The 26212-nt window shown below is 36.6% G+C and overlaps 1 protein-coding gene across 1 annotated transcript; it reads right to left on the minus strand.

The window, feature by feature from the left end:
- Positions 1-2812: 2812 nt before the first annotated feature.
- On the minus strand, positions 2813-8804 carry LOC110873514 (F-box protein SKP2B). The gene is made up of 5 exons (XM_022122452.2): positions 8675-8804; positions 8337-8566; positions 5083-5431; positions 3560-3701; positions 2813-3348 (listed from the first exon to the last, which is right to left on the minus strand). The coding sequence occupies exons 2-5, from the start codon at positions 8549-8551 to the stop codon at positions 2975-2977; spliced, it is 1080 nt and encodes a 359-aa protein (XP_021978144.1). The 5' UTR covers positions 8552-8566; positions 8675-8804; the 3' UTR covers positions 2813-2974.
- Positions 8805-26212: the final 17408 nt, after the last annotated feature.

Below are 26212 nucleotides of genomic sequence, written 5' to 3' on the forward strand. Positions count from 1 at the left end.
AAGATAAGTTGTTATAGTTGTAAAGTAAGTTTATTTTGTTGGTTAAATGATAATGTTTATAATTTTATTCTTTAAACTTCATAACTTTTTTTAAATATCCACACGGTACTCATCGAGTAAACTTTAAGTTTAAAATTTTTGTTTTATAAAAATAAAAAATAGTAGTTGACTCGTAAATACGTTTTACACCTTTAACTTTAAATGTTAAATTTCGTTTTTATATATATAAAAATTATACTTTTATAAAATTTTAAAAACAATTTTTATAAAAAATTGGATGTTAAAAGTTTATATCTTTATTAACTTTATATTATAGTAAGTTCAGGTTTTTAGTTTAGCTTTAAAGTTTATTACTTTATTATTTTTTAATTAAGAAATACAAATTATTATACTAATATCCAAGAATAACTGCAATATTTTATAATTTCAGCTTGAGTATATCTAATTGTAATATCTATTTATTGCAACATTATGATATTAACTTATATAAGTTCAGTTGACTTGTAAATTTAGGATACTAACTTTATTTTGAACTTTATTAATATGGTCAATAACTGCATTATATTAACACCAAAAATAAAGTTCAAATACAAAATAAAATTTATTCATACGTCTAGATCAAACATACCAACTAAAAATGAAAAAAAAAACATAAAAACACTTGATAGATTTCATATTAAACTGTATGAAATCTGTTCCGCTTCTGAATTGACACTCGAGGTATTTTTAATCGGGTTTTTCTGGTTTGTGCTTGAATCGACAATATTTTCTAATTCCTCTTCTTTGTCATTGTCATCAGAATCATCTAAATTAATAACATCACTCCATTTCAATTAAGTTACTTTTAATTCTTTTTGTTTTTGTTTGCATAGAAGGATCACATCTTTGTAGATTAGACACATTAGATCACATGTATTAATTACTTGTACATTAAAGCATTATCGACTTATACCTTTTAATCCGTGCGTCCATATTGAACAAGACAACTACCGAAACGTCGACAAAAATGTGTAGGTCGTCATGCTATCGTTGGATTTTTTTTAAACAGTATAGTTTATAAGATATGTCAAGAAAACGTAAAAAAATTATAAGTTTGTTGTGGATGGATGAATTGTAACTAATTATCTATAATTTTGTTAAAAAATTAGGGATTTAAGTGTAATAAGTTTAGGGGCTAAAAAATAAATAGCATTTAAAAGACCAAACTACCCTCATTTTAGGGGTCTTTCTATAAATAAAGGAGGAAAAAGTTCTTATTTTTTGGGTATCTTAAAATACCCCTCACTCATACATTATAATATAGTATAGATAAAACATTAGGGATTTAAGTGTAATAAGTTTAGGGACTAAAAATAAATAGCATTTAAAAGACCAAACTACCCTCATTTTTAGGGGTCTTTCTATAAATAAAGGGGGAAAAGGTTCTTATTTTTTAGGTATCTTAAAATATCCCTCATTCATACATTATAATATAAGTATAGATATAGATAGATAATAATTTATATTCGAGTCCAAAAATATTCTGAATTTGTAACACTTATTATGACTATAAATAACATTAGCACACCAAAACATGGTAATATTGTATATAGGGAATCCAAACATGATAATTGTAAATAACATTAACACATCCAAACACAACCTCCAACACTAAATATTTTTATTATGACTATAGTAACATTAGCACATGTAAGCACCGTGTATTGATTATAAATGGTGTTAGTGTTGGTCAGAACCCTTGATAAACAATGATAAACACAATGATAGAACAATAGAATTCTGAAAGAACAATTGATATTGAATGTGATTGTAACAATACAAGTGATTCTGATGATTTCAAATGAAACATACAAACCCTATTTATACTAAACGAACAGGTGCGATTGTAGAGACGTGTCTCTTCACGAACGGTTGCGATTCTTGAACTTGTGGATGGGATTGATCTTGAAGAAGTGTGTCTCCTTGTTAAAAATCACGTTCCTTTGTCCCTGTGATGTTGCCGCCAATCTGAAGGGGTGCGTCGTCGCTCCATCTAGTATGTAGGTTATACAGTTTCATCTTTCCATCTTTGGCCCTTGTACTTCATAACTTATCTAATTCTAATATAAACTAACTATTAACTAATTACTAAACAACCCTCGTACTTGGATGTGAGAGATTATAACTTCAATTAGCACACCAAACACAATAATACTACAAATAACATGAACACATTTAAACATGATCCAACACCTCAAACACATATTACAAGTGTCGAGTTGGTTTCATTTATGTCAATTTCAACACGTTCTTTTAGGGAGCAAGGAATGGCGTCGTTCTTCATTCAGGATTCTTTTTTTATTGGAACCGATAGAGCGGAATGGTGAATCTGATCATCTAGTTCCACTCCATCCTGATTTATATCGTTTTGCACTTCACAATCCATCCTCATCGAAAGCACCATCCCGCTCCCTCCATCCTACATGACGCTCCATCCTCCAATCTAAACTCCTCATCGAAAGCACCATCCCGCTCCCTCCATCCAGCATGACGCTCCATCCTCCAATCTAAACTCCTCATCCCGATTGCATTCGGATAATAATAAAATAGTAAACCGATAAAAAAATTGTATTTAGATTGAAGCTTTTTATAAAGTCTAGGGTTTTATCAAATAACCAAACCACTAATGTGTTTGCTCAAGTATCTTCAAATTGCAATATTACAATTTGCAAATTATCAACTTCTTGACAGATAACATGATGATCCATAATTTCAAAAAAATAAAAAAATAAAAAAAAAGAAGAAGAGAAAGAAAGAAACCACAAGTTAATGATAACCAAAAACACCATTACCACTAAATCCAAAGGGAAAGTTCACTTGTGATACCAATGTCCAAACATTAACAAGTTAATTAAAAATACACTACATCTACATGTTCGTAACCGAAAACAACAAGAACCAAACACATTCGAACCAGTTGATCACCCAACGTCACTTAATAAGCATGATGAGGAAGCGTGTGGTCAACACGATGTGCTTGGAAAGCACATGCACAATGAACAGAAGTTAGATTCAAGCAACCACTTATAATCAGTGAATGTCTACCTGGGCAAGTATGAAGTGCTGGAAATGAATCACATAATGCCTGAACCGCTGGCGGTGTTAGGGCGGTGCATTGACTGATGTTAAGGTTCATGAGCCCAGACCCTTCTTCATCCCTGGTTCTCACTGAACCCCAGGCTTGGTGCTTGTTTGTTGCTCGACTGTGAGCCAATGCGTATATGGCTTGGTCCGTGATGTTTTGACAGTAATAGAGACCCAGAGATCTCAGGTGTGGGCAGTTGTTTGCTAAGGCTATCACACTTTCATCTGCAAACAGATTAATTGAAATAATTATGAACTTGAATATGTGTTATTTTTGTTGGCTAATTCATAGTTATAAGAAAATATATAATAGCGTTACAAGGCTCTCAATATAAAGAATAATATTACATTTGTAATACTTTCTAGATATGATAATTCTATAGCTAGTTTAATACAATTCGACAATCTAGTTATTTCTTTTTGTTTTTGGAGGTACCTGTTATAAGAACACATCCACACAAGTCGAGTGCACGAAGATCATGACAGCCATGTGCTAAGCTTGTTACTCCGTCATCACCAACTTCCTCGCACCATCCTAGGACCAGTGATTGAAGTTGACTGCAGTTGTATCCGATCGCCTGCATGTATAATAAATAAACTAGTGATTAACCGGAATCTAGACATGGCAAAGCAGGTTGGTCAGTGGGTTGGGCAACTTACGCGTAGATGAAAAAAAAATCAGGTAGATCTAAACATTTTTTGCTCAACTTTTTAACTTCACGTTATTAAAGATCATGCTTTTAATAAACTGATTTAGTATATAGGTTAACTATCTTTTATGGATTAAAATGGAGGAAATTACTTGTACGTAATTATAAAAGTTCAAAACTTCAAGTACATCCTTTTTAAGTTGCATAATATTATATTCATCTTTTTAAACCACATACTATACCGCAGTAATAAGAGAACCAGTTACTTGTAACGTGTTTCACTGAACATAACACCCTTACAAGTAACTAGTTCTATTCCATTTAAGATGAGATGCGTGAATATGGTTTTAATGTTTAAAAGAGTAAATATAAAGAATCAAATATATATACACACATGTAAGGTGAGAATCATGAGAAAACCACAAAGTTACTTTCGAACTTGGGATGACCATTATCAACCAAGCAAATTTTTTAAGTTTCTTTTATATATATTATAACTTTCTTTAATTTCTATTAAAAGGTTATTATTGTAAAAATAAAAAATAAAAACTAAAAAAATGTGGGATGATGTAGCTTGCAGAGATACATACACGCAACTCATACAAGGTACGTATATATACAGTTCATATGCTAAAGATATGCACTCGTGGATCTACATATATTCTTTTTATTAAAATTTTAATTTTTGTAAGGATTTTAACATCTAAAAAATAAAAAAAAAAATAAAAAATAAAAGCTCATACAAGGTGTGTGTGTGTGTGTGTATAGTTCATGTGCTAAGTATATGTAGCTCGTGGATCTACATATATTCTTTTTATTATTACTTTAATTTTGGTAAGGGTGTTGCATCTAAAAAAAGTAACATAAAATAAAAATATTGCTTGGTTGATGGCAGGTCCCTCAGTTGTTAAGTAACTTTGTGGGTCTTACATGATCTCTTCTCTACACACACACATATTGTATACATAGATATGTATATACACATTACGTATACATATATACGTGTCTGTGTACTTAGTGTGTACGTGTATGTGTACATATACGTATTTGTGTACATTTGTGTGTATACATGTATATCTATATATACCGTATACACACACACACAAACTCACATACATATATCATATATGGGTAGTTTCTAAAAGCATATACACAAATTCCACTTCATGCGACTTTCCACCCTTTTTGCCCCGTGAAAGGTAAAATAAATTGACCGCACCCAAGAAAATGGGTTGATATTGACACCTATATAGGCCAACCCAAGTGGGTCAAAAGTTCAAACGACAAAAAGAATTGATTGTTCGTATACCTTCAAGGCCTTGTCGGATGCAGCTTTAACACATCCACAAAGATTCAAGATTTTCAACTTTTTGCAATAACTAGTCAAATATGCAAGTGCGTTGTCGCTAAACGAAGAACAACCGCTAATGTTGAGCTTAATAAGATTTTGACAACCATGTGCCAAAGCATATAAAGATCGATCACTAAGTTTGAAGCTCTTGCTGAGGTCAAGGTCCTCTAAATCATGGCAATTATTTGCAATCACTTCAACTGCATTATCAAGTAATTGTGGTTTATCTTGCCGAAGGATCAAACCCCTTAAGTTTTTGAACTTGGGAGCAAGAGAAAGGACCATATTGTTCATGTTGTTTTTGCACCTACAAAATTCAACAGATAAAGAGATAATATGAGAAAAATATAATATATCTTGATTATGTAGTTATCAAAACCTAGATTGATAGAATGAAAAAAGAAGAAAAGGGCTAATGTCATAGTATAAAAAAAATTTAGGTTGGCGGTTCGTTTTGAAACCAAACTTACTAATTACCAAAGATATTCTAAAATGGGATAGTTTGGTAATTTGATCTCCTAATGACCAGTTACTTGCTTATGTGAAACTTTCTCTAACGAAATGGCTTGCGCAAAATTACCTAACTTGTTTTTAATGAAGTGGCTTGACATCATCTTTTTGTACAAGCTATATTGGTTGTCTACCCTTTATACCAAACCGATATATAATCATGAAGTCGCGACATTATTATGTATAATTATTAAAGTATTCCACGAACTTCAGTAATTGTTATTATATAGCTTAAACCGTAAAATACATGGGTTTTCTAATGGTATATCAGCTTGTAGCAAAAGTTCCATTGATACACAACCATATAAAAGTCTTCATTGATATACTTGATCTACTTAAGGTATATCAGCTTATAGCAAAAGTTTCATTGATACACAACCAAAAAAAAGTCTTCATTGATATACTTGATCTACTTGAGGTATATCAGCTTATAGCAAAAGTTTCATTGATACACAACCATATAAAAGTCTTCATTGACAGGGCCGGCCCTGAGAATTCAGGTGCCCTGTTCGCGCTCCAAAAAATGTGTCCTGATATATATCAGATTCTTTTTAATGTGCCAAGTGACGGAACCTAAAGTTTTTGACTGGAGGGTCGGAGTCGATTTATATTTTTATTTAGTTTACAATAATTTTGTTTACCAATCGACATTATTATTATTGTATAAATAAAGTTAAATAAACTAATAAAGTTGAACAAACTAGTATATACCGTTTACAAAATTAGTAAAATAAAGAAAGTATAAATGATCAAAACTTAAAAAATATGCAATGCTTCCTTCATTATCAAACACTTTTATTAGTTTGTTGGAAAAGAAATAATCAAAGGGATATGTGAAAGAAAAAACAATGAAAAGGTTTGTTGCTGGGCTTAAACTAAAATAAGCCCAGAACACAAGTTAGACCTAAATATAAATTCCTCGGCACAACAGCATTCCCATCTTCTTCGCATCAACAAAATCCGCCTCTTAGGGATGCAAGTCTACGACGGAAAACAAATTAGACACACACTTATTTCACTTTTCTCCCTAAACTTCAGCTACTATATCGAAATTATAAAACGGTCAAACTCTAGAAAAACTGAAAAACTCATCAGACTTTCGCCTCTGAATGTGCCCTTTGGAATCACGGGCCCTGGCCGGTGGTCCTCCCCGCCCACCCCCAGGGCCGCCCCTGTTCATTGATATACTTGATCTACTTGAGGTATATCAGCTTATAGAAAAAGTTTCATTGATACACAACCATATAAAAGTCTTCATTGATATACTTGATCTACTTAAAAAAGGATATGATCATCGAGACACTTAAAGAAATTCAATTAAAACTGCCTTCGTTTCTTTAATTTTATAATTATAATGGTATGTAATGGATATTTATTGAAAGATAGATGAAAATGGGCCGATTAGGACATTGAGGGATTTTAAATAATTCTCCTACTATATTTATTGTTATTACGAGTTGACGGCAATTGGGAGCATACCCATAAGCTTTTCCATATATGGTCATCTTGCTAATTCATATAACTTTATCTTGAATAAATCTACTTTTTGCAACCAAACATAAGGTAGCTAGGACGTTCAAAAAACAAGAACACGATTAGAAAGAAAAGACATAACAACAATAACAAATCCATAAAAAATGCATAAAGTGTAGCAATAAATAAAAAGTTTGAAAACAAGGGTTCAGTAAAAGAATCACTACTTCAAAAGTTATGGCTAGAGAAAAAGAACTTTTTTTTGAACGACAAGGAAGGACGTGCCACCCACCGTGACAACGGGCGCTGTGCCCAAGGTCGACTACTGGACCGCCACCAGCCCCTTGGCACTCCCCAGATGCGTGGAAACCCGACCTCCACCCGCCCGAAGGCACGAAAATGGAATAATCGGTAAAACCTCTAAAATAACGAGGAGAGTGGGAATCGAACCTGGTCACAAGGAACCCCAAATCTTTCCCAAACTATAGCAATTTACTTCAAACACTACTTAAGGGTCATTAAAGTGCCCAACATAAGCCTATTAAGGGTCATTATGCTAATCCTCTAACTTAAGATGAGTAATTTTAACCCACATAAGCCTATTAAGGGTCATTATGCTAATCCTCTAACTTAAGATGAGTAATTTTAACCCACTAAATAGAAATTGGTCTACTAATTAGAAAACTAGATTTCTTAAATAGCTTTATTCAAAAGATGTTGATCAACTAAATGATTAACTCGATAGTATACTACTTAATATATGTAAATCAACTGTCAATTCGATCCGTTTCAAGCCAGCCCGTTTAGGTCACACTAGAAATTCTAATTTCTAACCTCACCCGTTTCGACCCAGCCCGTTCTCACCCTTTCAACAACTTATCTTTTCTTCCTACCCTTTTCCCAACTTTTTTAACGGCTAACTCACACGCACCCTAAACCTATATGTCCACCACAAAACGAAAATCATTGGTCAAAATCTTAATCCAGGAACACTTTTACTATAAAAGTGTATAGTACCACTAGACTACAAGCCTTTGGTGCACATGTTCCAACTAAGACAGTTCAAAGTGTCTTCTTCATTTGCTCACTCACCAACAAGTGGTAAGAAAGCACAAGTATAAATATTATATTAATAAATCCTTAAAAAAGTTGATAAAAAACAAGAAAAAATAAAATCAATTACAAACCTACAAATTCACAACTCACAAGAAAGAAAAGAATATACATACCAAGACAATGAAAGATGAGTAACTCCCAAACAAATAGCATCTCTCCATCCACAACAAACAGCAGAAGCAACTATGACCGTCCGATCATCCAACAAAGACACAATCCTCAACAAAAGCTCCATTGGAATCTCATTCCAATCACTAATAATATTAACCCTACCACCTCCCACCATCATCAACCTCTCAAAACACACCTCTAGTTCACCACCTTTCATCTTTAATAGTTAAGCCTGCAATATCAATATCACCACAAGATCATTATTATAAACTCAAAGAAACTTATAAAGTAATAAAACTTATTATTGCTTTTGTAAAGTGTTTTGAACTCCAATGAAAACCTGTAAAAGATTGAGCAGAAGATGATGGCAAAATACAGATTTACTTGTGATCGATATGTGTGGTGTTTGTATAAAAGATTGTGTTTGTATATAAGATTGTGTATCAGTGTGTGTTTTAGAGTTTGGGAGTAAGAAGAAGGAAGGTTTTATGGAGGGAGAAAGATGTGTATGAATCCACGTGTAAGCTGGAAAGATAGCGAGAGTTTTGAGGTCCAATAAATAATTAATTGGTTGTAAATATTGTTATTTTGCTCGTATTTTTTAGTCTCAATCTTCTTGAAATTGTAAAATGTTTTTTAAGTAATGACATTTAGTGCAATCCAACATTTGGTATGTTTTGGTTTATGAGAGCATGAAACGACAAAATTTGTAATGATAATCTGGTGTTTTAATGGTAATTGGGTATGATTTCTTGGAGGAACGCTAAAAAAAGTCAAGCATTAAAGCTAGTGTAAGTCTGGTTAAGACAATATAGTCTGATCAAGATGAAGTAATACGAGGCTCTCCAGTTTAAAAAAAATATAGTAACCTTACACGTTATGAAGTCTACTGTTAAAAAAAGTCAAAAGTTTTAGATATTATTAAATCGACTATTTACATTTACATTTGGGTAAAAAGAAAAATTAGGACCAAGGTTCCCTCGGTTTGAATTCGAGGTCATGGTGTGTAAATATAATTTTTCAAATTGTAAGATTAATCATATTATGATATAATATTTAATTGAGTAGTCATTATAATTATTTATATTATATAGATCAAAATATATAACAACTTATTAAATAATTAGTTGGTAATTGTTGATGGACCATATTACCCTTATTAACTAAGTAGGTTTCCTCTTGGGTGCATATATAAGGAGACTAATGTAGAGGATACAAGGTTAGACATCTTGTGTTTACTCATAACATCAATTTTCGCCTCTCTCTCTCTCTCTCTCTCTCAACCGAACACCCTATTCGGTTTTCATCATCACCATCATTAGATTGCACCCTAAGGAGGAACCAGATCACCTTGACAAGCATGTCGACTTCGATGGCTGCATCACTCACTGGATTCTCTACTGGCATGTCTGCAATAATGGGTATGTTTTCATTTTTTCCATTATGCTTAAAACAGAACTGAGCAACATGTGGTATCAAAACATATGTTGATAAATCAGTCCTGTTTTCGTATCCATTAATTCTGGAATTGAAATCTGGAAAACTGAAAATTTTGACAGCCTAATAAAACTTACAGCCGATTTCGAGTCACATAAAACTGCCGAAATCGCTGTTTCGGGAAAAATAAAAGAAAAATTATGTTAATCATTGACTCGAAATCATAATGGGTAAAATATTAATGTCCGAAATCTGTTTACAAAGCCTAAAAAATTCAGGTTTCGGGTTCCAGAAATTATGGTTTATTTTAGGGTTCATCATGTGTTCTTAGGAAAATTCGAAATTCCCTTATGTTTTGGAATATAATTTGTTGATGCAGATTTTGTGTCCGATGCTTGTCGAATAGATTAGTTATTATTTTACGCTGAATTTGTAATAGTTAGTGAAACGGTCAAACGAACGTGTATAGACCCGCTCGTTTGAAGTGGTCAAACGAGAGGGTTATTCGTTTGACCGTGTGTGTGTTGCTAGACAAAGTATGGTTGTGCTATGATGGGTGTCGAAGGATAAGGCATCGAAGGATTATGAATATCCTTCGATGAGCTCGAAAGATACCCATCGAAGGATGGACCTCGAAGGATATCATTCGAGGTATGTGTGTATCTTTCGAAGACTGTCTGATCGATAGATGATGTTTCGACCAGTCAGTCTGATCCTTCGACCTGCAGCCTGTGTTTTGGTATAAATACCAACACTTTGTCATTTGCAACACAAGAGTGAGAGCACAAGTGTGTGCAAGAGAGTGTGAGGAGGTTTGGGACCTCACCGGGAGAAATCACCACTTGGTTTCTCCCCGGATGTATACTTCTTTGGTATTAGTTCGGTTGTCATGTAACCGGGCCGACTTATAATGTTTACTACCGGATTAATACAAAGTTTGTTTGTTATCATCTCTCTTATCTCTTCCATCTTTGAACATAAACATAAAATCACGGTTTCGGTCCCGAAACCTGGACCTACAATTGGTATCAGAGCCATGGTGCCCGATTTAGTAAAACTAACCGTTTACTAAGTCACATGTGCTCTAGATCTGTGATTTTTGTGGGTTTTTGTTCAAGATGTAAAAAAGGTGAAAATGAGAAAAACCCAGATCTGGACCCGGATATCCAGATCTGTGCTAAACCGGGTGTTGGGTTTTATGTTTTTCTCCTAAATCTTCAAGTTTCCATCATCAAAAACTGTATACAAAGTGTTTTCGTCAGATCTGCAGATGAACAGTCCTCCGTGTTCTTGATGTTCTTGACAGCTTCAAATTTCGAAAGATGCTGTTTGTCCATCGAAAGATTGAACAGTTTTCGAAGGATCAAACAAAATTCAAATTTCAAATTTTCATGCTTCGAAATTTGCGAAAGTTGGTCACCTACCACATCAACTTTTCACCAACCTGTCGTACTTTCTGTCCTTGTGTCAGAACCATCGAAAGATAACTTTCGATCTCGAAAGATCATCCTTCGATCAAGGAGATTCGAAAGATGAACAGGAGTGCTCGAAAGATCATCAGTTCTTCGAAGGATCAAAAAGACTTCGAAGGATCAACTCTGAAGTGTACGAAGGATCAGCCATGTCCAACTTCGAAAGGTGTTCGAAAGATCTGTGACATGTGCTCGAAAGATGCTCGAAAGATATGTGACATGCGCTCGAAAGACTTACGAAAGATCATCTTTCGAAGCTGTCTTGGTGTTTATCTTTCGTTTGATGCAGATGTTTCGAAGGATCCAGATGTTGTGGAATTTTATGAGCTCAGACAGTTTGTTGGGGTTAATCATTTAATTCACTTGGAGTCGGGTCGGGTGTTCGCAAGGATTATTCAAACCGGGCTTCAAAATGTCAACATCAAAACTCGTACGGGCTTTGGGAACACGCGGGGTGATGCAGCATGATGAACACAAGAGATGATGAAAACTTGATGTTTGAAAAAAATGTGGGGTAGTCACGGTTACTGATGCAATGGCAAAAATGGTAACGTGACTATTATGGGCCAAACACAACAGTTCCGCTTAGTGGAGGGAATTGGTGAATATTTGACGACAGTTTCTTTGAAGTGGAAAGAATCTGTTAAGGTTTAGAGATTTTACCAAAGAAATGGGGGGATAAAAATTTTCAAATGTTGAATTTCTTCGGTAAATTTCTAAACGCAATCATAGGTATGCTTAAAGATCAAGACTTGATGCAGTTGTTATAGAATGGAACCCTTATCAAATGCCGGTTGGAGTATTGGAAGATCAGCGGAAGATCGGTCAATTGAGTCCTTTGAGGAAATTGCACAACACTCAAACACGGATGCGCGTACTCTGAGGGGGAAGTTTTATACAATGAGCATCAAGATACTACTTACCTGGATCATCGGTCAAGGGGGAATTTGTTTACACAGAGAAGATGATTACTTGACTGAAGATCGATGATTGCAGTTGCATTTTCAGCATTCGACAGCAACGGACAAGGGGGAATTTGTTGATGCAGATTTTGTGTCCGATGCTTGTCGAATAGATTAGTTATTATTTTACGCTGAATTTGTAATAGTTAGTGAAACGGTCAAACGAACGTGTATAGACCCGCTCGTTTGAAGTGGTCAAACGAGAGGGTTATTCGTTTGACCGTGTGTGTGTTGCTAGACAAAGTATGGTTGTGCTATGATGGGTGTCGAAGGATAAGGCATCGAAGGATTATGAATATCCTTCGATGAGCTCGAAAGATACCCATCGAAGGATGGACCTCGAAGGATATCATTCGAGGTATGTGTGTATCTTTCGAAGACTGTCTGATCGATAGATGATGTTTCGACCAGTCAGTCTGATCCTTCGACCTGCAGCCTGTGTTTTGGTATAAATACCAACACTTTGTCATTTGCAACACAAGAGTGAGAGCACAAGTGTGTGCAAGAGAGTGTGAGGAGGTTTGGGACCTCACCGGGAGAAATCACCACTTGGTTTCTCCCCGGATGTATACTTCTTTGGTATTAGTTCGGTTGTCATGTAACCGGGCCGACTTGTAATGTTTACTACCGGATTAATACAAAGTTTGTTTGTTATCATCTCTCTTATCTCTTCCATCTTTGAACATAAACATAAAATCACGGTTTCGGTCCCGAAACCTGGACCTACATAATTTGGATTGTTAAGTGTTTTTACTGTTTTGATCTAATTTTATCTAATTAAAGTTTTCGAAAACTGTTAAAAGAATATACAGATTATGATTTCGAAATATTTTGATAAAATTAGATCAATATTAAAACAGGAAACTCTATCACAATCCCTAAAAATTTGAATTTTCAACATTATCTCCATTAATAGCTTTTGATGGGCCGGTTTCGAAACTTGGAGAATAAGTTTCGAGAATTAGATGGTGTCGACTAAGGTTCCGACTGAGATTTCGACTCGCAATCTGGTGGTTGCGACTCGAAACCTCATAATGAACTCGGAATCTCATTAAGGCATCTGAGATTGTGACTAAGATTTCGACTCGCAATCCGGTGGTTGCGACTCAAAACCTCATAATGAACTCAGAATCTCATTAAGGCATCTGAGATTGCGACTGAGATTTCGACTCACAATCTGGTGGTGGCGACTCGAAACCTCATAATGAACTCGAAATCTCATTAAGGTATCAGTCTTCATCACTCGAAACCTCACTCGAGATCTCACTCGAAATCTCACTCAAAATCTCGATCCGCGCTAACAAGTGGTTTGCTATTAAATAATTGGTTTTTGTAAATACTTAGTTAATTAATCAAAATCAGATAATGTTTTACAAAGCCAAAATAACTTAACTTAAATGAGCTTCTATGTATCATTTCTGGTCAAAGATGATTTGATACATCTATTTATCGTTCAAGTATTACGAAAGCTATGTTTGAGTATGCATTACAAACGTGAATGTCTTAATATCTGGCCAAAGCTGATTTAGTTCATTCATGTATAGCATACTTAACAAGTGCATAACTAAAGTGATTGTCTCATTTCTGGCCAAAGCTGATTTGTCACGATCACTTTGCACACATGCTTAAATGATTACACTTCTGGCCAAAGCTGATTTGTCTTCGTTAAAGTAGAATTTTAACTAAGTCTATTATTTTGATGTTAGTAATAGACAATGTCACAGCTTCATAATTAAAATGGTCATTATTTATACCTGCCTTAGTATAACATGTCCTTAGATCACATTAGGACTTCTTGATTAGTATCATAATTCGCTCATCTTATTTCCACAGTCAGCACCAAATTGCGGGATTCCACCTTTGACCAGTGATAACTTTGCTGCATGGCAGGACTCTTTCATGCTTACGCTTGGATTGCTGGACTTCGATTATGCTCTAAGATAGAATAAGCCAGCGGACCTTACTCCTCAAAGTACTGTTGCTGAGCAGATGAATCATGAAAAGTGGACTAGGTGTAACTGCATGTCTCTCATGTTTATGAAGCAGTCCATAAACAATGCAATCAGAGGAGCCATTCCTGATTCTGATGATGCTAAAACCTACTTGGCTTCTGTGGAGGCGCAATTCAAGGGGGCGTCTAAAGCACACGCTAGTACTCTAATCCTCAAGATGGTGATAACTAAGTATGATGGGAGGAGCGGCATTCGCGAACACATCATGATGATGAATGTCATGGCCAATAAGCTGAAAGGGCTGGACATGGAAATTAGTGATGTTTCCTCGTTCACTTCATCATTACTTTGCTTCCTTCGTCCTATGAAACATTCAAGATCAATTACAACACTCAGAAGGATAAATGGACGATGAGTGAGCTGGTCGCTATGTGCGTGCAGGAGGAGGAGCGTATGAAGATGGATCGCACTACTGAGTTGCAAACTTCACCACCTCCAATTCTAAGAAAAGGAAGAACAATTATCCAAGAAGGGATGCTTCCAAGGTCCAAAGGCCCAATCCTAATACAAGAGCACCTTCCAGCTCTAAGAACTCCTTAGGCAAAATCCACTGCAAGTTCTGTAAAAAGACAGGACATATGCAGAAGGAATGCCCTGACTTTAAGGAGTGGCTGGCTAAGAAAGGTAACGATTTTTTCATGATATTTGAGTCCTATAATTTAAATGTTCTTGCTAATTCTTGGTGGTTTGATTCTGGTTCTATGGTTCATGTTACCAACTCTACTCAGGGATTCCTTTCAATCCGGAAGCTAGGAAGAAACCAAAGAACACTTAAGGTTGGGGATGATCGAGAATTAGAAGTGAAGGCCATTGGAACATTACAATTATTTATGAAAACTGGTTTATGTATTAAACTTTATGATACCTTATATGTTCCTGAGGTAACTCGGAACCTTGTATCAGGACCAAAGTTAGACATAGACGGTTTTGTTGTTTCCCATGGTCATCGCAAACTCTATATCCTCTATGATTCTGTTTTGTTTGTTTTTTTTTTGGTACTGGTATTCTGGATGGTGGTCTCTATAGATTAGAACTAGATGATGATTTTTCCAAATCTTTGTTATCATATAACATTAATGAATCACTCACAAAGATGAAAGAGAACGAGACTTAGAGACTTCATCCATGTTGTGGCATCAACGTTTAGGCCACATCTCAAGAGAACGATTAAATCGTCTCGTAAAGGATGAAGTCTTACCTCCTCTCGATTTCTCTGATTTTGGAACATGTGTCAAATGTCTTAAAGGTAAAATTACATTAGCGAATAAGAAAGGTGTCACTAGAAGCTCTAATTTATTAGAACCCATTCATACTGACATTAGTGGTCCCTACCAAATCGCTGGCATAACTGGACATACTTCATTTATCACTTACATTGATGATTATTCTCGTTACATGTACTTGTATCTTATTAAGGAGAAATCCGAATCTCTTACAACTTTTAAAGATTATAAAGTTGAAGTTGAAAAGCAATTAGATCGTTAGATTAAAGTTGTGAGATCAGATAGAGGCAGTGAATATTATGGAAGACATACTGATGTGGGTCAAGCTCCAGGTCCATTTTATAAGTTTTGTAAGGGCCAGGGGATTGTGAACCAATACACCATGCGTGGTACACCTCAGCAGAACGGTGTCGCTGAACGAAGAAACCATACCCTTATGAACATGGTGCACAATATGTTAGCCAACACTAATTTACCATTATTCCTCTGGACTGAAGCGTTAAAAGCAGTTGTTCATATACTCAATAGAGTTCCTTCTAAATTTGTCCCTAAAACTCCCTATGAACTCTGGACAGGAAGGAAACCGAGTCTTAAATATATGAAAGTATGGGGCTGCATTGCTGAAGCAAAACTTTACAATTCTTTCATAAGGAAACTTGTCCCTAAAACAGTTACCTGTTTCTTTATCGGGTATCCTGATCACTCAAAGGGTTATCGTTTCTATTGTCCTTCCCATGTCACCCGTATTGTTGAAACCAAGTGTGCTGCGTTCCTGGAGGATTTCAAGGTCAGTGGGAGCAGTACCAATCCTTACGAAGAATTGCAAGAAGTACAAGACGCGAGGGGGGGAGACTCATCGCTTACCATTACTCCGTTTACTCCTCTTGTACCCAATGCAACAACTGCACCTGAAGCTACTGCACCAACTCCAAATTTACCTCAACAAACAGAACCCATTATACCTCATACGAAGGCACATCAAACGCTCAAAACCAAGACAACGTTGAACCCGATAATCAACTCAGGAGGTCATCCAGGCAAAGAAGGCTTACTAATTGGGATGATTATGTTACCTATCTGACTGAAATGGATCCCGGAAAGCTCAATGATCCTATCTCTTATAATGAAGCCATTAGCAGTGATCAGTCTTCTGAATGGAATAAAGCAATGATTGATGAGCTTGAATCCATGAAGAAAAATGATGTTTGGGATTAGGTAGAATTATCCAACGGTGTCAAACCCGTAGGATTTAAATGGGTGTTCAAAACAAAACTGGATCCGAATGGGAACGTTGAACGCTACAAAGCGAGATTGGTTGCAAAGGGCTACACTCAGAAAGAGGGAATTGATTATCAAGAGACGTTTTCATCTGTCTCTCGTAAAGATTCATTATCTTCTGTTTGCTTTTGTACAGCTTTGACAATTTCTGATAGGGCATTGATCTCGTCTTTTTGATTTCTGATTTCTTCCAGTATCAGATCAAGTTTCCTTTCTGCAGCTATTTTCTCAGTTGCAGTTGTATCTTCAAGTTCTTTGTGAAGTTGTTTAGGGGACATAGATTGATGTCCTTGGGAAATAGGAGAAATAACAGATGTTCCTCTTCTAACACCAGCAGAAAACACATTATCTGCTGTTCTGAAGTTAAGAGGATTGGAAGATTCCAAATTCTCTATACCCTCACCAGAAAATTGAAACAAATTCAAGTCCTGGTTTTCCTCATATCCTTGAACCTTTTCAGGTTCTCCATGAGTTGTTGAGAAACTCTTAGTTTTCTCATCCAGGTTTCCTTGATCAGTAGACTGATCTCCACCTGTTGCCACCACATTTTCCTCCTCAGAATCTGATTCAGAAAATGGGTCTTTGGATTGACTCACATTTTGTTTTGTAGAAACAGTACCTCTATGTAAAATTTCATGCATTCCTTGAATTGATTCATCAGAATCACTCTCAGAAAAATGAATAAGTTCAGTTTGGAGTGTTGTTCACCTGTTTCTCCCATATGTGAGACTTCAGCATTTCTTCTTCCACAGGACTCATATTCACATCTTCATCAGCTGGATGAGGATCAGATTCACCATGCTGCTCCATTCTTTGTGTGCTTGACTCTTGTGCATCATGATCCATGGGGGATACATTTTCAAAACCTTCTTTGTTTTCTGCCTTCTTGCTTAACATCTTCAGGTATTCTGCTCTGTATGGTGAATCTTCTGGTATCAGATGCATCATTCTACCTGACAGAATAGGTACATCAAAATCTGACTTCCATGACCCTGCAGCACTCCAAGGTCTCATAATTTCTGCTTTCCACATAATTTTTGACTTTGGAATTTGTAGGTTCCTTTCTAGAAAAGGCATCAGAAATTATGATTGACAGAAATCTGGGAAAGGGTAGTTGTGAATCTATCCTTCCAGTTTTAGTCAGAATTGATCTTCTGATCAGATTAAATATTTCTGTTCCAAAATCAATATTCAACCCAGTTATGAGGCTGAACATGATTGTCAGAATATTCATATTTATCTGATCTGTACCTCCAATCTTTGATGATAAACACTTGTTCAGGATCTCCATTAATACTTGCTAGAAGGCAGGTAGCTTGCTTCATTGTTGCTCTTTAATGGAAGATATTCAGCTTCTGTGATTAAAGGAATAGAGTGTTCAATTGGAGGTGTGTTGATGTTGGTAGCAGCCGTTGATGATTTGGGTTCTTGTTTTGGAAAAGGGTTTTAGGGCTTTGAGTTTGAAGGTTGAAGATGGAAGTCTCTGGTTTCGAATGATGTATTTATAGTGGATAGGGACAGAGATTTTTGAGTGTTTTTCGTGGGTTATTTGTATTCAAGGTGGTTAATGACACCTTAATGATGTTTTAATCCATTTAAGGAACAACCGTTTTGGAAAAACCAATGGTTTATATCTAATTTAATGTAAATATTTTGATGAGAGTTAGAGATACCAAGGATTTAGCAGATAAACACTAATGTCCAACTTGCACCTTTTCTTCATGTGGGACCCCTTTTATTTCAAAAAGGTCCAATTGAAACCTTTTCTCCGATTATGTATCTTCCCAAGTTTTTTTTTTCATTTTGATGACATATATCAGAAAATCTTTGAGTAATCCTTTTTAGAGTTGTATTTTCTATATATATATCATCAGAATTCATTTGATTCAATTATAGAGATTGAATCATCAGATTTTTTTTTGAGATGAGAGGGAATAAGTAGAGTTCCGAGATCTTGACTTACATTGTTGTTTTGCAGTTCTGAACTCCACACCTTTGTTCTGATATACAGGAAGTATTTTTCATACAACTTGTTCCAGTCCTCAGAAAAAATTTTTGAAGGAACCTTACTTCAAAATTTTAGATGGTCATAAGTTCCTTTTAAATCTGGTTAAAGACAATGTCTTTCTGAAGTTTTGTCAATCTTCCTGATTTTCAATAGATTTTTCTAAAAAGGAATTAAAAAAATTTTTGATCTATTGACAGATTTTCTGATCTGATGAGTTTTCTGAAAAAAATTTACCAGATTTTCTGATTTTCTCTTTTAAACATGTCAGTTTTCATTTGATTTTTACCAGATTTTCCTTGTTATCATCAGACATATTATCTAAGTTCCCCCTAGATCAGTTGACACCTCTTTTTTTAGTAGACAAGAAATAAGGCAAACTTAATATATAACAAACAAAAACACACAGAAACAGTCAAAATAGGCAAACACCAACTACTCCTCTTCCTCATCCAGTACGTTGTACATGCACTTAACATATAACCAAAGACTGGTTATTCGACCGGTGTGATTCGTTGATGGCACCAGAGTGGGCTCACTGATGTTCTATTGAAGTACCAGCTCGGCCCTCGGATAGCAGCTTCTCACTCCTCCGAAGTCCAGCTGACTATTGATCACCTTGGTTACGAATCGGGGGTAGATCAGAAAAGGTTGTCGGTCGTGGACGTTTGCTACTAGGTCTCTCATGAGAAACTTAGCATAGTTGTGCAGTTTTTCCTGTATAACAGCATGAACCACTTCCATCATCCTATTGGACAGCTCATTGAAGTGTCCAATCTTCTCGGAGAAGCAGACACTTAGCTGTGTTACCAAAAACTGGAAAGGTGGTATAAACCCAGATTTTCTAATTGCCCTTGACGAGTTGAATGTATGATATCCCATTTCAGTCAAGGTCAATTGCACATCTGCCTTATCCAGGAGTTGGCTTTCATGATCATTACCCAGTTTGAGGGCATTTCTGACTGTTTCCTCATTTAGGGTAATACTAACCCCCATAACCTCACTCTTAATCCACATGGAAGTGCCACTAAACATGATTTCAGAGTTCCACCAGAACTCTTGGAGAAGTTTTGGATAAATGGTGACATATGATGATACTGCAAAGCCCAAAGGACTTCGCATTATCATATTGTACACAAACCTGCAGTCCTCCCATGCAGGTCCTTCCAAGCAGGATCTTAACCTAAGATTATGAAGTCTGTGAAGTGGGAGAGGAAATTGATTTGCTTTCATCAATTTTAGGCGAGCCATTTTAAGATAAGAGAGATTTTATCAAAGGGCTTTTGAAGAGATGATTTTGATGTAAAGTAAGTTCTTTTCAGGTAGATAATATTTATAGATGAAAGTGATAGTCCTTTATAAATGATATTAACAGCCTGTTCAAAAATTTGGTAAACCCATAATTGATTAAGAAGTTTGATAATGTTTCATACCAGGCTCTAGGAGCTTGCTTCAACCCATATAAAGCTTTGTTTAATCTATAAACATGATTTTGAAATTTTGGATCAACAAAGCCTTCAGGTTGTTGCACATAAACTTCTTCTTCAATTTTACAATTTAGGAAAGCTGATTTTACATCCATTTGATAAACTTTGAAATCCTTGGATGCAGCATAAGCAAAAAAAATTCTTACAGCTTCTAATCTAGCTACTGGTGCAAAAGTTTCATCATAATCAATACCTTCTTGTTGACAGTAACCTTTGACCACTAACCTTGCTTTGTTCCTGGTGATTATGCCATTCTCATCAGATTTAGTCCTGTATACTGTAACATTTGTGCTTGTAATCATTGTGAACAGTTCAGTTATCAATAAAACAATGTTATTTGATCCCAATGTTTGTTTGGTTGTGTTTTACATTTTTCATGTTTTGACTTTTGTCCAATTTCAAACTCTACATCGCTTTCTGGAGAATTATACGCAAACTAATGCGTAAACGTACTCAGTTTAATGCGACAAATACTCCGGAACATCAACATATACCCAACATACCCTAAATAACCTTTAGATAACTTAGAAATAAGTTTTGAAGGCTTTGGTATAGCAAAAACACGTTAATTCGCTTACAGGGACTAAACTTGACAAACTGCGAAAGTACGCCAATTTGAACTGTAACGAACATTTCGGAACATGTCCATAAGTTAAACATACCATAAATATCCTTCACATAGCTTAGAAATAGGCTTTGAGAGGTTTGGTATGCTAAAACAAACTTTTGGATCATTCAGGGACTAAAAGTGTCAAAAAGTGCACAAGTTTGCACTTTCGCGCATAACTTACGTTCTGAATACATCCGGACATCCAAAAATTTATGTAAGCATCCTAATATTATGCCTTAGTGTTTGGCATGAGAAAAATCCATTCGTCGCGTCATTTGGATCATTTTTCACACTTATGCGCATTCCGTCGTAATTAACCGAACATCGCGATCGTACGGCCAAACGAACCAACATCCGGAACATTTTTGAGCATGTTTCATGTCCACAATGTTTAGGCATCATTTTAGGGCCTTAAAGTTTGCTTTACGGGCCTTAGAAGTGTCGGATATGGCTTAAATACGCAACAGGGACCAAAACTGCCATTTTTGAAAGTATATGCAGATCAGACAGGCCCAGGCGGCCCGCCTGAGTTTGTGCATATCCTGATGCGGGCCGCATGGCACTTCCAGTAACCAAATTTTTGTCTTTCTTGCAAATATGGCCTTTCAAACACACCAAAGGGCAATGCCCTTTCACCATTTCAGAAGCCAAGGGTCATTTTGAGCCACCACAACATTGTGACAAGTGTACGCTTAAGATCGTGGCACGATATTCAAGAAACGATCCTAACGGCTCTACTTTTCCTATAAATACCCCCCCCCCTTTGATGTAAAACCCACACAAATCTGATCAAAATGCTCTAAGTTGATGCCATTGCTTCATACCTGAGCTCTTTGATCTAGATTAGCATTCGAGGACCCTCCGTAAGTCTTCTTTCGTTCTTTTATTCGCTTTTCGAGTCCGAAAGTCAACGTTTTATTGACTTTCTGCATTGACCAGCCTATGGTCAACACGAAGTTCATTAGAACTTCATAACGTGAGCGTGATCACGATGGTTATAGTCCGTAGTGACTATACCTACTGATTACCACGTTATCTAGGCTCAGTGACGAGTCGTAGTTTCGGCCAAAATGCGCATTCTTGCGTATTTTGTAACCAAACTACTTGTGAGCATCAAAGCCGTTTGTTTTGATGCCAAACCTGTTTTCTAAACTTAGTTAAGCATATTCTAACATGCTTAGCTCGTCACTTTTAGTATAGTGCTTATATAGGGTCGTAAGGTAAGCGATCTAAACCATCGCTTATACTTTCTAACCCGACCCATTTGGTCGATCATTAGGATCCGACCAAACACATTAGGTGACCATAGCTATAACCTTCCGAGGTTATGCCTTGTGGTCACGATGTTAGGCGTTCCAGACGCGTTCTACACGAACGACGCGTAAGGTAGCATAAGCTACCTAAACGGGTCGTAATGGGTCGTAAGCACTTAGGTTAGGTTTCATTTTAGTATGTAGGCTTTGTTAAACCATATTACACGAGTCTCCATACTCGTTGGTTTACGAACCCACATACTATCCGATCCTTCCGATTTTGGTCCGGTATATTAATATAGCTTCCTATTAGGTGCCGTTTGATATCCCGTGATCTCTAGCATTATCTGGTTATTATACAAGGAATTCAAAGCAATATCAGGTGAGTACATTGAACCCCTCTTTTACTGTTTTCCAAACTGTTTTGGGGTGAAACACATGTGCCTACTTGTTACTTTCATGCTTTCCATGTTTTCACATCATATACCTGCTATGTTCGTTAGTACATTATAGTACATGATTTCATTACATTTCATGCTATGTATGCCCATTGTGTGCGTACTTAGTACATTGTTTTACTATACATTTCATGCTATGTATGCCCATTGTGTGCGTACTTAGTACATTGCTTTACATTACATTTCATGCTATGTATGCCCATTGTGTGCGTACTTAGTACATTGTTTCACATCACATGCCTTCATTTTGGTACAACATTTGGTTTTTTAACATGGAACAATACATTCATTAACATTAGCTACGTCGTTCGTTAGTAGGTAGTGGTACCATAGGAATTGACAACTCCCGTTCCTGAAATCCTGGGTTTGTTTGGATTGGAAGGAATGACCGAATTCAATATACATAACTTAGATAAACCTTTAATTTTTTTAAGGGTTTATCGCCACAGTCTCAAGGCTTGGATGTATGCATATTTTACAATACCGCATAAATGTTTATATCAGTAGAGCATGCATTGTTCCACAAAACATAACGTTGATTTAAACCATGTTTTACTTCAACACCTTGTTTTGTGCATTTTACATATGGTTTAGTTGATACATCTCTCTTACCATACAAGATATATTTTGGGGTACACATTACATGATTTACATTAAACACAAACATTATGACATTGATATACATACTTGGTGGTTTACATCGAATATAGACATTTCGACATGGTTTACACAATAGCACTTGACATTTGGTTTATACATGAACAATTTACATGGTGGTTGGGTTGGGTAAATGGTTAGAGTAACGTGGCGTATGTAATATGATACAAACATGGTGGATACGCCGCTGGTACTTCCTATATATAAATGCTTGTATAATATTACATATCGTAGCGTTATCTAAGTCATTTCAGTTTAGACACATTACATTTTACACAAATAACATACTTTCCACAAGACATTATTTTCACAAACAACTTATCATATTCAACTCATTTTACTTGGTTACTCGTTTAACCTTACACTTATCTATACATATCATCTGATATTATCGTTTTTTTTTTCAAATGGTTTATAAAGCAAGACAAATTACAAGGTTCATGACTGACTGTTATTAAACATTTCTTTAAAACTCAAGTCATGAATCCCATTTTCACAAAACCTATGTATCTCACAGGCATTTTTATGCTGACGTACCTACTTTCACATGTGTTTTCAGGAGCTGTTCCATAAGATGATGATCACGATACTAGGGCGGACCTGTGCCTTAGAGCCTAAAAATGAAGATAGGCTAGTTTAATTATGTTATGAACTTTGTATTTCTTGTTTTGGAACGATGTAACACTCTTGTTTATAAATAAAATGTAACTTTAATTTCCATGGTTATGAAACAATTTAATTCTGTCCACAACACTCCCCGGCGTTTCCGCCGCGGTTGCACGTTGCACGCGGCCGGGGTGTGACAGAAGAGTTGGTATCAGAGCCATTGGTTATAGGGAATTAGGTTATTAGTAATGCTTTGACCTAGACTATAACTTTCTAGGACCCTAAGACAAGTTATCTTGTGTTTAGATTTTAAAACATGCACATCACCTATCCTTAGGTGATAACCACAACGAGAATTTCGATTCCGAATCCGCTTTGAAAATTAATCATCTGTTCTAGGATGATTGATTACTAGGTTTTGAACCCTTTGTTATATGGTTTTGAACCCCTTAGAATTTTCAAAATCTCGTCAAGGTTTTCGGGTTTTAATAGTGTGAACACGTGCGAACGGGAAGAGTGAATGCCTGTACCCTGAGTTTTCTGTCTAAGGCTAGAGTGTTCGTACAAATCCACATAATCGGACCAGTCACTCTTACCTGGGAACTCTTGGGGTGAGTGTTCACTTATAGGCGAACATGTCTTCACGATACATTATTTTGACCCATTTACTTTGACTAGACATTTCGTGTCGCTTGTTTGCTTTGCGATGCGTAACCACCATCTTTGCTTTTGTTGATTCTGTTTCATCTCATTCTCTTCATCCAATCATCTCACTCATTTCCTTTCATGTTTTCCTCTTTTAGAATGCCTCCTCGACGCGAACACCCGATAGCAACTGCCGAGCTGGTAGAAATTATTGCGCAGCAGATGGCTGCTCAATTCCCAAATCTCTTTGCTCAATGGAACCAAGCCAACAACAACAACAATGGTACATGCAATTTCAAGAATTTTAACTCAGCTAAACCACTCAAGTTTAGTGGTTCTGAGGGAGCAACTGGGCTTCTTCAATGGTTCGAGAGCATCGAGAATACTTTTCGTCATGTGCAGTGTCCGGATAATCGCAAGGTCGAATTTTCTTCGAGTGTGTTTCAGAAGAGGGCTCTTACATGGTGGAATGAGGTAATGAGAGACCAGGGTGCAGACGTTGCTCTAGCACAGACATGGGCTGAACTGAGAGCTCTTATGATGAAGGAGTTTTGTCCTCGTCATGAGCAACGAGCGTTGGAGAAAGAGTTTGATGATTTGAAGCAAGATAGTGGCGAGCACAGGGCATATACTGATAGGTTCGAGGAGTTGAGTCTACTTTGCCCGACTATGGTCGCCCCACTCGACAAGGCTATCGAAAGGTACATCGACGACCTGCCTGACTCGGTACAAGACATTATTACTGGCAGCAACCCTACCACACTCCGTCAGGCAATCGAGTTGTCAGCGACACTGACTGAGTCGCAGATTCGGAAGAATAAACTACACAGGAAGGGTGACAAGGGCAAGAAACAGTCGGCTGACAAGGAAGATAGCAAGAAAGGTCAAAACAAGAATGGAAAGGATTCTGGTTCATCAAAAAGGGCAAAGAAGCGTAAGGCTTCCCAAAACTATGCTGTCACTGCCCAAGCTAACCAGGCAGCTCCCAACCAGCCTCTAGCAAAGAAGCCCTATTCAGGAAGTGCACCTTTGTGCAATCAATGCAATAGTCACCATCAGCTGCAACATCAGTGCCGTTTCTGTACTAACTGTGGGAAGTTAGGTCATCTTGCCGATGTCTGTCGGTTTGCTCAAAATCGCGCAGTTCAGAACCCTGCTCAACAATTTACTCAGCCTCTTGCGCAGCAACAGGGTCAAGCTGCACGACCACAATACCCACCAGGTGCTTGTTATAACTGTGGGGATCTGACCCAATACAGAAATCGGTGTCCAAGACTAGCCAACCAAAACCAGAATGCAAACCAGAATCAGCCTCAGGCTCGAGGTCGAGTCTTCAACATGAATGCACAAGAGGCACAAGCAGACAACGAAGTGGTGAACGGTACGTTCTTTATTAATAATCAGCCTGCATCTGTTCTTTTTGATTCGGGTGCCGACAAGAGTTTTATGTCATTGTCTTTTGAGCCAATGCTTCGCGTGTCTAGAACGAAACTAGGTAAACCTTTGACAGTAGAGGTTGCCAGTGGTGAACCCATTGTTCTTGATTCTGTTCTACGCAACTGCCAGTTGAACCTTAACGACCATATTTTTCCTATTGACCTCACGCCAATGCAACTTGGAAGCTTCGACGTTATTGTGGGTATGGATTGGTTATCTAAGCATCGCGCAGAGATAGTTTGTTCTGAGAAGATTGTTCGTGTGCCGCTGTCGACAGGCGAGATCCTACAGGTTCGTGGTGAGAAGCCTGCCGGTGGTCTCAAACTCATGTCTTGT

The sequence above is a fragment of the Helianthus annuus genome, chromosome 8, assembly GCF_002127325.2.
Source record: "Helianthus annuus cultivar XRQ/B chromosome 8, HanXRQr2.0-SUNRISE, whole genome shotgun sequence".
Taxonomy (NCBI): domain Eukaryota; kingdom Viridiplantae; phylum Streptophyta; class Magnoliopsida; order Asterales; family Asteraceae; genus Helianthus; species Helianthus annuus.